This window comes from Haliotis cracherodii, unplaced genomic scaffold (genome assembly GCF_022045235.1).
Source record: "Haliotis cracherodii isolate W230 unplaced genomic scaffold, xgHalCrac1.p SCAF_6, whole genome shotgun sequence".
Taxonomy (NCBI): Eukaryota; Metazoa; Mollusca; class Gastropoda; order Lepetellida; family Haliotidae; genus Haliotis; species Haliotis cracherodii.
In genome coordinates this window covers 59713345-59725935 of record NW_027266319.1, presented here as the reverse complement: position 1 = coordinate 59725935, position 12591 = coordinate 59713345, and the positions used below count along the sequence as shown (strand labels likewise).

The window sequence follows — 12591 nt, the reverse complement described above, 5'->3', positions numbered from 1 at the left end:
TATAAGTGCCATAAACTTGGACGCGACGTAAACCCCATTTCACCTCTCTCTCTCCTCTGTCAGGGGAACGGATCGACTGACATTTGGTCCCAGAAATAAAGTTATCTTATTTAAAAATATATATATCGTCAAAATGAAAATAAATATCCAAACTGAGTCTCAAAAATCCCAATTTCCTTGTAGACTTGAGTTGGGGTCCTTTTTTAGTAGCAGCGCGACGTCAATATTGAACGTATTGTCCCAAAACATTGAAATTGACGTCATCCATTCTTCATGATTGTTCATGGCGTCACAGACTATATTATGTGGCGTCAGTCCGTATGTCTCAACCTGAAGTAAGAAAACCCACATTTTCTCAGTAAAATGACAATAAACTACTCGCACGTCGGAATTTTAGAATATGTTTGTTTGTTTGTTTATTTGTTATTTAATGCCACGCTCAGCAATATTTAGAATATGCTTAATTACTCACCTGTATGGTTTCCTTGTGCAAAAAATAAATAAATAAAAAGCTATACTTTGGTTTTGTATCCGAGTTTGATGTATGAATATTTGAATCAGTGAAAAGTTGTCTTGTATTAATAGGGAAAAAGTAAATATCACAGTATCAGGCATGTTGTTTGTATTTCATATTTCGTTTTAGATTCTCGTCCGTCATTCCAAATTTTGTAGGTACCACTGGTCATATGATCAAAACAAAGTCGAAGATGGCTGAAGCTGTGAGAGACAAGCCCAGGAAAAGCAAGGTGGCTTTTGTATTGTTCTTAACTGAAAATATGCTTGAAACAATGTGTACATTAATTGATATGCCCTTTTGAAGCAATATCCGCTGTCACTCTCGTCAGTTTCACCACACCTAGTGCTACGGTGATACGTTTTGTTATTTGCAAGTGACAGATCAGATAAATGACCAAGAATCTTTGCGAGTCGATTTGCGCACTTTCATCATGTTATTTTTCCTTTGCATAGTTCATACAAGTAATTAGACCAATCATTTTATCAAAATCACTAGTTGTCACATCTCTCTACCAAATATTTAACAAATGCAACAAAAGTCTGTACCATCACATTGTGGAACGCTATCATGCTGACTGTGTAACCGCCTCCGTGGTCTAATGGTAGAGCGTCCGCCCGGACAGTGAAAGGTCCGGGATTCGATCCCCGGCCGCGTCATACCAAAAGACGTTAAAAGATGGTACTTGTTGTTACTCTGTCTTGCGCTCGGCATTAAGGGGCTAAAACAAGGACTGGTTGGCTCGGAGTGAGTATATATATATATGGTACTGCAGCATTCATCGTATCGCGGCATTTGTGATTTCAGATAGTTCACGCGGGACACGCCTCTTAGCGGCTGTCTATTGATGCAAATCGGTAACCAGGAAGTGCTCACTTCGTAAACATTTTCAATTTCCTCGGAATGTTCCGTTTGCTGTACGTAAGGAGTTATTAATGCGTTGATACATATTTCTGGCATCTGTTGTAATATTGCCTTACCCCCATCTGTCAATGGCCAACGATATAACTCGCAGTTCCCCAAGTAAACTTTCTCTATCGACCTGAACTAGATCATCTGCATATTCATGGCGACTAATAAGGTAACGGAAGTTACGTAGTCCGCACATTTTTTCCCGCTCTGTGCCCAGAATCTATTGGGAGATCATAAGGGCCATAATGCCAAACTTAGAAATACGTTCTCCACTAGTAACCAAAAGATAAATACATACTTTGGGCATACTGGGAGTGCTTTTTATATATTTATTGTTGACTTTTAACATTTTTTCCATTTTGTGACAAATTATTGTCATCCAATTTTTTTTAAACAATCTTAAAATGTCATTTCTGATATTTTGTTGTTGACTTGTAAAAATATTTTTCTCTTACTTTTCGGTAAAAATGCATTGAATCCTTATTGCTGATAACACATTTAGAATTTTGCTTGTGCTGTCTTTGCACTTGTCTGGACAAATCACTGATGTCTGGCATGATCATACCAAGTGGTTGGTAGAATTATGTCCTCTTTTTGTCCAATTCGGACCTCCATACACAACTTTTCTCTGTACCGCGATACGATGGAGTTCTCTCCCTTTTCAAACAGAGTGCGAGGCCCGGCTTTTACTCGAAGCTACTAATGTAAATAATGAACTTTTATCAGTAAAATATGCATTGTTTGATAAAATGAATGATATCTGATACAGAGCACACGAATAATCATAACGGTTAGTGAGTGCATTTTTTTCCGTTCAGCGTACATGACAAGTACCGCGATACCCCGCGGTTGCAGGCTACTGTGTCTGAGTGGGGTATTCATGTTCAACTGCGGCATGGTATCTCAGTGAGCTAGCACTATAAATCGGCATCAGTCCGGACTAGTACAAGCAGTTTTTTTTAACTACATACAAGTATTGTGAAGAAAGACCAAAAGTGGAAACAATCGAAGGAAAATAGTAACATATTTAATGTGGCTTGGGTATCAAAGGAGCAAGTACTCATGTAAATAGTTATTTAGAAGATCAAAACCCACTCCAGACTCACCAAGCAGCATAAATTTAGAACAAAAGGTCTCCATGCGAAATATTGAGTATTTGCATGCCCAAAGAAAGCTAGGGGCGTCAATCCTGATACCTGAAAAGGGAGATAACTCATTATCTAGATATAATCAATCACGTATTATGCTTGTCATTGAGTATTGTTTAGATATAACATAATAGGCAGGTTTGATGTTCTACAATGCTTTCTGTTTATTCATTAATAGCAATTAATTAATCATAAATAGCTATGCTTCTCGTTCAGGGAGGAGAAGAAAATGTTAAGTTAACAAAATAATGTGTAGGAACTCTACACACTGTTTTCCCACTGAATCTGAAAATTCAGAGATGCAATGGAACAGTTTTATTTTGATACTTATCGGCACGTTTGGAAGGGATAGCAAAGGTACATGTTGCAGGATTCCACCCTCATGAATGGACATGTCGTTGCTTCTACCACCAATTATGTAGAAGACAGGGCGTGTCAAGGGAGGTAATTTGTCACGGTAAACCCGCGTGCAATGGGGTTAACTGATGTGCGCATGAACTATTGTATCCAACGTCTTTAAGATACAATTTCAACTCCGAAAATTTTAGAACACCTCATCCTTAAAACGTCATTTGCAGCACTATAAGATTAAATCTTGGCTTCCATTTTGTGGCGATTGTTATGAGCAAATATAGATGGTGTTGTGCAGAACATTAAAAAATGGCTACCCCTTGTACCTTCTACCAGGATAATCTTTGAGTTAATCATTCACATGACCTCATTCTCGCTAATTTTTTTCTCATCGAAATTTCCTGATTCACAAGCCGTGGCCAGTTACAAAAATAAAACAAACACAGAGAAGGGGTGAAATTTTGACGAGCCAGACGGGCCATCTACTTTATGTATCGGCAAGCCTTTCTAATTTTTAAACGGGACAGCAGTTAAATTGACCCCTTGTAATGCTGTTTTTTTGGTTGAGAATTTCTAATCATAATTTATTCCATCCACAGAGTAAGAAAGATGGAAAAGATAACAGAACGAAAAAGAAAAAAGAGTCTTTGAATACTATCTCCAAGAGCACAGGTTCTCCATTTCCCCAAGTCCTAGAGGAGAGTGAAAAAGAAGCTTCAGATTCATTAAAGTCTGTGCTTCAGGATCTCTCCAGAACAGACACTGAGGAGCAAGCTCCATCAGAAGATGACCATCCAGCTCAAGAAGCAGACACTGAGGAACAAGCTCCATCAGAAGATGATCATCCAGCAGGAGACCTGCCTGATGCCAGGACATCAGATATGCCTGTTGATCCTGGATTAGAACCAGCACGGACAGAATCAGATGTGTGTAAAGATGAAGAAGAGGATGAGAAGGTGCAGGTCTCCGGGATTGGTGCTGTTGTCATTGATACTGGCCAACACAAACCCATGGGGCCAGAAGCCGTGTCGGAGGAGCCTGCAGTGGGTAGTTCAGATGGTGTTCAAGGTGTTTCTGAACCAGCCATTGACGGTCTTGTTGATGTGCAGACAGAATCTGTGTCCAGGGCTGAACCTGTGAAAGAATTAGATGCTGCTTCAAACTTATTGAATTCTGATGAAGTTGAAGAAAGTAATTCTGAACTACAATCAGAAGCTGCTCACATGTATCCATCTTTGCCTTCAGATGTAGCTGTGCCTGTTCCTGCACTTGACAGTGCAAGTGTTCCTCCCTGTGTTGACATACAGGAAAGTGTGGAGGAAGATACCGACCTATTCTATTCTCTGACCCAGCAGGACAAAACCCCTGTCTCAGCTGAAACTGTAGCATCATCGAATGAAGGTGGCGATGTTGATGTCAAACAAGATACTGCTGAAGACGAAAATGTAGATGTTGGTGACCTAAGTAATATTTGTGATGATGAACCGAACTCAAAGGCTAAAGAACATAATGCTGAAATCGTAGCACCCAAAGACATGCAACAAGAAGAACATCCTTTGGCAGAGGCTTCATCGATGTTCACCGATGAAGTTCATGAGGCTCGGGACGTCACGGGTGACAGTTTGACCGATGTGCAGGCAGAAGGTGCCACAGGGATGTCTCGTCAAGAATCTCAATCAGAACACAGTGCTGAGGACTCCTATGAATTTGTCCCCAAAGCAAAGAAACCAGAGCCAGTTTCTGTGAAGTTAACAGAGCAACAGCCCCAAAGTAATTTGATAGATGTGTTAGAAACCATTGAATCCTTCCCCAAACCAGAGCTTGAGAAGGAGTCCGCAAAGGCGGAGGCTGATGTGAGAACTGAACCTTGTGCTCATGCAGGACCACTGCCAAAACCTGAAGTAAGAGAGCGGGTTGTTCACAGGAAGGTGTACGGTGAAACGGCCCAGGTGTTCAAGCCCATGACCATTGAGCAGATCCAGGCGTTGTATTATAACCCCCAACTTGCCAAAAACCCACAGTTCATTGAGAGTTTTGTTGTGGTGAGTAAATAAGAATGGTCAGATCTTAAAATGTTGAAAAGAACTGGTTTCAGATAAATGACTTTTGAAACAGTTGTGTAGGCATGGTAGGATTGTGCTAATGTTTCTTTTTCTTGTAGGTAAAGCATGTTTTCTTGTAGGTAAAGCATGTTTTCTTGTAGGTAAAGCATGTCTTCTTGTAGGTAAAGCATGTTTTCTTGTAGGTAAAGCACTGGAATCAGACTCTGTTCCAGAAATTAATTGTAGCATTACAAATGTCTTAAGTTGTTTTTACAGTATTAGAGTTAAGATCATCTTAGCATTAAGATGTCTTAGAACAGATATAGAATGCTTATGGTGGGATGTTTATTTTGTGTTCTAAAACAATCCAACGTGTTCAATAGTGAGGTGAGGGGAAATTGCATTTAATGCAAATTACCTTAAAGATTATTGCATGTATATGGTTCATGTGCATGTGCATGTGTGGGACTGCTTGTACAAGTCCTGACTATGCCTTTTATAGTGCTAGCACAGATATATCATGTTGCAGTTGAACATTATTTTGCAGATAATATTGATTCAACTGACTCCAGAGGTTATCACATGATTAGTGTGCCCATGTGTTATATGACTGCTGGAGCTGTCTGATATGATGTGGTTTGATGTCTTTCTATAGAAAGAAGCAAAGAAAGATGGTCACGAATTTTTCGAGATCCTGCTCAGCTACTTCCGGTCAAGGAAGAACCTGATCAGTGCGGAGGAGGATGTGAAGGGGCTGCAGTCCAGCTATGTGAAGCTGCAGGAGGAGATGTGGATCACCACCACCAAGTCCATCAGTGCTCAGGTATAAACTGGGTACACCGAGGTTAAGCCCTGCTGGTCACTGACAGTAGGTGGCACATTTGGGTGTGGGATGGGGTGGTGGGTGGCTTTTAAGGTTGGTTTGGTTCGTTGACCCCCACTTCTTCCCACCAAGAAAGAGTGCGTGGGGTTGGGGTAGTGGGGTGGAGTTTATGGTTGGTCGGGTTCCTGAACCCTCGCTTCTTCCCACCTAGAAGGACTGGGTGGGGTTGGGGTGGCGTGGTGGAATTTATGGTTGGTGGGGTGGAGTTTATGGTTGGTCGGGTTCCTGAACCCCCGCTTCTTCCCACCTAGAAGGACTGGGTGGGGTTGGGGTAGTGGGGTGGCTTTTAGGGTTGGTCGGGTTCCTTGATCCCCGCTTCTTCCCACCAAGAAAGAATGGGTGGGGTTGGGGTGGCGGGGTGGAGGGGTGGAGTTTATTGTTGGTCGGGTTCCTGAACCCCCGCTTCTTCCCACCTAGAAGGACTGGATGGGGTTGGGGTAGTGGGGTGGAGTTTATGGTTGGTCGGGTTCCTGAACCCCGCTTCTTCCCACCTAGAAGGACTGGATGGGGTTGGGGTAGTGGGATGGTGTTTATGGTTGGTGTCGGGTTCCTGAACCCTTGCTTCTTCCCACCTAGAAGGACTCGGTGGGGTTGGGGAAGTGGGGTGGAGTTTATGGTTGGTTGGGTTCCTTGACCCTCGCTTCTTCCCACCTAGAGGGACTGGATGGGGTTGGGAGTGGGGTAGTGGGGTGGAGTTTATGGTTGGTCAGGTTCCTGAACCCCCGCTTCTTCCCACCTAGAGGGACTGGATGGGGTTGGGAGTGGGGTAGTGGGGTGGAGTTTATTGTTGGTCGGGTTCCTGAACCCCCGCTTCTTCCCACCTAGAAGGACTGGATGGGGTTGGGGTAGTGGGGTGGAGTTTATGGTTGGTCGGGTTCCTGAACCCCGCTTCTTCCCACCTAGAAGGACTGGATGGGGTTGGGGTAGTGGGATGGTGTTTATGGTTGGTGTCGGGTTCCTGAACCCTTGCTTCTTCCCACCTAGAAGGACTCGGTGGGGTTGGGGAAGTGGGGTGGAGTTTATGGTTGGTTGGGTTCCTTGACCCTCGCTTCTTCCCACCTAGAGGGACTGGATGGGGTTGGGAGTGGGGTAGTGGGGTGGAGTTTATGGTTGGTCAGGTTCAGCTTCTCCCCACCAAGAAGGACTGGGTGGGGTTGGGGTGGGGTGGGGTTTAGGGTTGGTCAGGTTCCTGAGCCGTTGCTTCTTCCTGCCAAGAAGGGGTGTTGTTGGGGTGGCGGGGTGGGGTTTAGGGTTCCAGAACCCTCTCTTCTTCCCATCAAGGCTGGGTGGATGGGGATCGGGAGGTAGGGGTTTATGGTTGGTTGTGTTCCCGAATCCCCGCTTCTTCCCATCAAATAGTTTTTTATATAAAAAAAAATCCACAAGGAGAATTTTGCTCAACCCCTCCACCCATTGGCCAACATCTACATACATACTGGGTATTTGCTGCAAAGCCAAATATGGAATCAATATTTTTTAATATACATTTGTTTAGAGTCAATAATATGCTTTTTGTTTGTTTTTTCACTTTTCTCTCCTGGAGATTCTGAATCGGGAATTGATGACATGTGACATTGGGTAAGGTAACTACAGGCATGGGACTTTCTTGTTTAATGTTCTCTTGCATTGGCGTAAGTTTTCCCAAATCGGAAGTGCTTAGGGTAGTTTGAGACGCAGGATTAAGTTGCACTTTACTTGACAGCATTAGCATTTGGGCTGAGAGATCAGATGAATACAAAGCACAGGAAGTGTGGATGGAGCTGCTTCTGTTTTTTCATGTACTGCAACCATCTCTCTAATAACCTCCAGTCAAGTCCCGTTAATCCGACATGGTTGGTTGCATATCTTTATGTCGGAGTAACAAAACTATGAACGTTTCGTAAATGAAAATCCGATAACTACACGATAGATAACGTTTTAATAAAAAAATGAAATATCCATATTGTTTAGTTACATTGTAAGCGCAATATGCGTTCTAATGCATAACTCAAGCTGTATGACTGATTCAAAATACTTTAAAAAGCATAGTCTGGAATGGAAGTCGCCAGTTTGAAACTGGTACTGCAAAGCTTAAGAAAGCTGCTACCTTCGTGGCTAATGTTGATTTCCTGTTAGTCATCTCATTGGTCGTTAAAAGTTCACAAAGGGGATGTCTCAGCAGTAGCGAGAACCTGTATCTGATTTTAATGAGATTGAGGTAATCTAAGCATGTGATTAATCCTGTTTTCTTTATTTAAAGCATTAATTGTTTATTGTTAAGCAAGTTTATCTCTGCAGCCATTGTAATATGCAGCTACCAGCAGACTCGTCTCGCATCAAAACACAGGCTGTGTACTCGCGGGCAGATGATCACGGAGTACGCTGATCACGGTGTCGGATTAAGGAGACTGATTAATTAGTGATTTCAGTAATTCATTGCAAATTGGGTGTGTCAGAGTCAGAGTGCGAGAATGTCAGATTAACTGGTCTAAAGAACACAGATTTAAACGGTTCCCATCATTAGTGTCAGATAAAGCCAATTGTCCGATTAACGAGACTTGACTGAAGAATGTTCTAGGGTCTAAAAGCATGGTAAGACTGACTGAAACATATGTAAGACTGACTGAAACATATGTAAGACTGACTGAAACATATGTAAGACTGACTGAAACATGTAAGTCTGACTGAAGCATGTAAGACTGACTGAAACATATGTAAGACTGACTGAAACACATGTTCCTTACTCTTTTTGGTAGTCTGTGTGCGGCGATGGATCCAAGGTGTCCACCACCCATCTGTATGAGACCTGCAAACTGAACGAGGACTCCTTGCACAGCATGCAGGTGACTCTCCAGACCATCAGAGACCACATACAGGAGGAGCTGACCCTGCACGCGTACTCCTCGCAGCTCTCCAAGTCAGTACACCTCAAGCTTACCTTCTCACATTAAAAAACAGTATGCCTTAGGCTGTACCAAATACACTGTGAGGCGAATACGATTCATATCGCGAATATAGGGTAACGAATACGAAGATTTATTCACAGTTGCAATAACAAGTCAGTACACCTCAAGCTTACCTTCTCACATTCAGAAACAGTACGCCTTAGGGCTGCAACGAATACACTGTGAGGCGAATACGATTCATATCATGAATATAGGGTAACAAATACAAAGATATATTCACAGTTGCAATAACAAGTCAGTACACCTCAAGCTTACCTTCTCACATTCAGAAACAGTACGCCTTAGGGCTGCAATGAATACACTGTGAGGCGAATACGATTCATATCACAAATATAGGGTAACGAATACAAAGATTTATTCACAGTTGCAATAACAAGTCAGTACACCTCAAGCTTACCTTCTCACATTCAGAAACAGTACGCCATAGGGCTGCAATGAATACACTGTGAGGCGAATACGATTCATATCACGAATATAGGGTAACGAATACAAATATCAATTCACAGTTACAATAACAAGTCAGCAGTTGATGTATTATTTGTTATATTCAATGAAACAAAAGCAACACAAATTATTTGACATGGTTTGTTAATTATTAATATATTATACATTCATATACATCACTTGTCCAGGTACTAGTATCTGCTCAAATGCGACAGTGACCACAATACTGTCAAATTAAATGTTATTAGAGTGTTGTCATTGAAAGAAATCTATGCATATAATGTTTTTATGGATATTTTTAGGTACAGGGTATGTTAATGGGTTACATGATAGCAAATTTATAAATATTCGATTCTAGTGGCCATGAATAACGAATTCAATTCATGAATGGTTACGGTTCGATTCCCCAAATACGAGAGTGAATCGTAACAGCCCTTAGTACGCATCACTCACAGCATTGTAAGACATGCCAAGGAGTTTTACCCTTTGAGTAATTTATCATAGTAGATGGCACTGGTGGCCCAGCCAGAAAAGGTGCTAGAATTCGCTCCCTTTTTTGTTCCGAAACCTAAGATAATTGGGGTGAATCCTGGTTTGCCTTAATTATGTTTCTCGGTTTGACAGCACCATTGAGTTTCATCTAAGTGGTAAATGTCTAAGACCTGCATCAATGTGGGCTTTCCTCCCACATCATGGTGATGTGGTATGACTGAAATACTGTTCAAAGAGGTGTACACAGTGCAAAGAAAACTCAATCCCTATTATCCTGGTAACGTTTTTGTTTTCGATAGGTGTACACAGTGACAAGAAAACTCAGTCACTATTATCCTGGTAAATTTTTGGTTTTGAATAAATGAGAAACTCATGTTTTGACATGAGTTATGCTTTAGAGCGTTAGCTCATCACTCTGAAGGCCCGGAATCAATTCCTCGCATGGGTACAATTTGTGAAGCCCTTTTCTGGTGGTTCTTTTCCCCTCCCCGCCTGCAGTGACATTGTTGGGATATTGCTCAACGCGGCGTAAAACCATTGGTTTGAATCCTCCTTCAGCAACCCATGCTTGCTGTAAATGTCGATTGCGCTTGTCGTAAGACGTGACTAACAGGATCGAGTGGTCAGGCTTGCTGATTTGGTTGATGCATGTCATTGAATCCCAATTGCGTAAACCGATACCCATGATATCAATCACTGGATTTCCTGGTCTGCCGTTACAGAACTGGAATATTGCTGAGTGTGGTGTTAAAAAACAAACAAATGCTCAGGCACTCAAATGTCGAAAGTGTTATCTGCCCTTTGCTATATCCTCATCCCTATATTCTAAATACGGCAAGATTGACAAGTATTTTTATTCTCATTCTTATGTAATATTTCAGGCTTCAGGTTGAATCCTACCTTCACAATTTGTTCATGAACTCACCGGGACTGAGAGACATCCCCAAAAACACTCCAGTTCATGGTGAGTAGGATTCATGACAGCTGTTCAGTTCACAAAATGGCAGGCAGTGGATGCTCCAAGTCATCGATTTTCAAAACATTTTTCGATCACCTGTTATCCCTTGTCTAAATTCATCTTTCCTTCCACTCTTCGGATCCTGGAAGTGTTGTATCCAGTGTTTGAAGTAATTTTCAATAGTTGAACAATGTTTAATTTTTTCAAAATGGATTGGTCAACAGGCACGGTGCCAATTTGAAGACCTCTCTATCAGCACTGAGTGAAGGATGCAGGGGTTCTTTTGCCAATTAGATCTCAGCTTTCTCAAAATGATTCAGCTTAATTTTCTCTTTTTGGTGTGGATACACGGATACAAGGATTGTTACATCTTCATGCAGAGAAGTATCGTATCACAGTAAAAGATCCAATTTTAATGAGATTGATTGTGGCCATTTTGTTCACAGCCTTCTGGGGATGCTGATGAAGACATAGAATACCTCACTCGTTGATTTTACATGTAATGTTCAGGGATAGAAATGTGTTTTATTTCAAGTGTGCCACAAGGCAATCACAGGCTTGTTTGGGTGTCCCTTTGGAATGTAAGTTTTCCCCAAAAAAGATACTTTTGATTAATAAGTCATAAGTGCTTGTAATCTGGAAAGATTAGCTTCAGTTTTCTTTGAGCTTGATAGCATTCTGTGAAAACATAACAGGTTATTTTATGAGCTATGCAAAAAACAACTTGTTATCATACCTCCAAGTCAGAATGATGAGATCTGGTTGGACCATGTGATCTTGATAAAATACCTTGTATCCCACCTTGGAGGGTACTGAATTTCTCAGCAGGTGATTAAATCCCTTATACCCCGCCATGAGCAAGTCAGGCTGCACGTGGATTTCTGAGAGGCAGAATAAATCCCTTATATCCCACTTCAATGCAAAAAAACTGCATGAAAGTCAAGTGACAGCACAAGTTCACCTCAGCTCAATCAAACAGCCTTTTTTTTTTATCAAATTTGAAGTTGTTTTAATTCCTTTATAATGTCATATTAAAACATGTCAGGAACATAAATTAGTTGTAGCAGTATCACGAGGGGTACATGGGGTTTAATTGAGCGTCTTGTAATTCTCCTTGCAGCTGCAGCCAGCCACAGACCTGACCTTCAGCATCAGGTTCACAAGTTGCGAGATTGTATATCTGTGTTGTTTGTGTTTCACCGGCGCCCCATCAAGGATGTGGAGTTTGTCACCAACATCAGACAGTGGACCGACAGACTGGTGAGTGTTTCCTGGGGCCTTCTCATTGCAGAAGGGACCTGTGAAGATCCGGGGTAGAATAGGTCTTCAGCAACCGATGCTTGCCGTAAAAGGCGACTAACGGGATCTGGTGGTCAGGCACGCTTGACTTGGTTGATGCATGTCATCGATCCCAATTGCGTGGATCTATGTTCATGATGTAAATCACTGGATTGTCTGGTCCAGACTGGATTATTTACAGACTGCTGTGTTCGTGTGTGTGCGGGCATCTGTACTAGACCTTGCCTGTACTAGTTTTACTAGCTTGTCCTAATGCCGGTTTTATAGTGCAAGTGGACTGAGATACCCCGATCAGACTCAGTATGCTGACTGCTGACAGTCCTTGTTTTATCCATTTATGCCGAGTGCCAGGCAGGGTAACAACAAGTACCATCTTTTAACACCTTTTGGTATGACGCTGCCGTGGATTGAACCACCAACCTTTTGCTCACCAGACACTGTATCCTCTAGACCATGGAGGCGGTCGAGTGCAGTTGTAATTGGAATAGTTTTGTATAATATCAGTAATTAGTGATCATTTATGTATAAGACATGTATGTGATTGTGTGCCTTGTGTTCAACTTGGTTTAAATCAAACCCTAACATCTCACAACCATATCAAGT

The 12591-nt window shown here is 42.0% G+C and overlaps 1 protein-coding gene across 1 annotated transcript in view; it reads left to right on the top strand.

Moving 5' to 3' along the window:
* Positions 1 to 676: 676 nt before the first annotated feature.
* The window catches only part of LOC139446754 (ectopic P granules protein 5 homolog), a 75369-nt gene continuing 63454 nt past the window's right edge, over positions 677 to 12591 (top strand). Inside the window, exons 1-6 of the mRNA XM_071228064.1 lie at positions 677 to 746; positions 3525 to 4967; positions 5623 to 5790; positions 8586 to 8746; positions 10613 to 10695; positions 11810 to 11949. Of these exons, the coding sequence (XP_071084165.1) occupies positions 687 to 746; positions 3525 to 4967; positions 5623 to 5790; positions 8586 to 8746; positions 10613 to 10695; positions 11810 to 11949 (2055 nt within the window). The 5' untranslated portion in view covers positions 677 to 686. The remainder of the gene's footprint in view (positions 747 to 3524; positions 4968 to 5622; positions 5791 to 8585; positions 8747 to 10612; positions 10696 to 11809; positions 11950 to 12591) is intronic.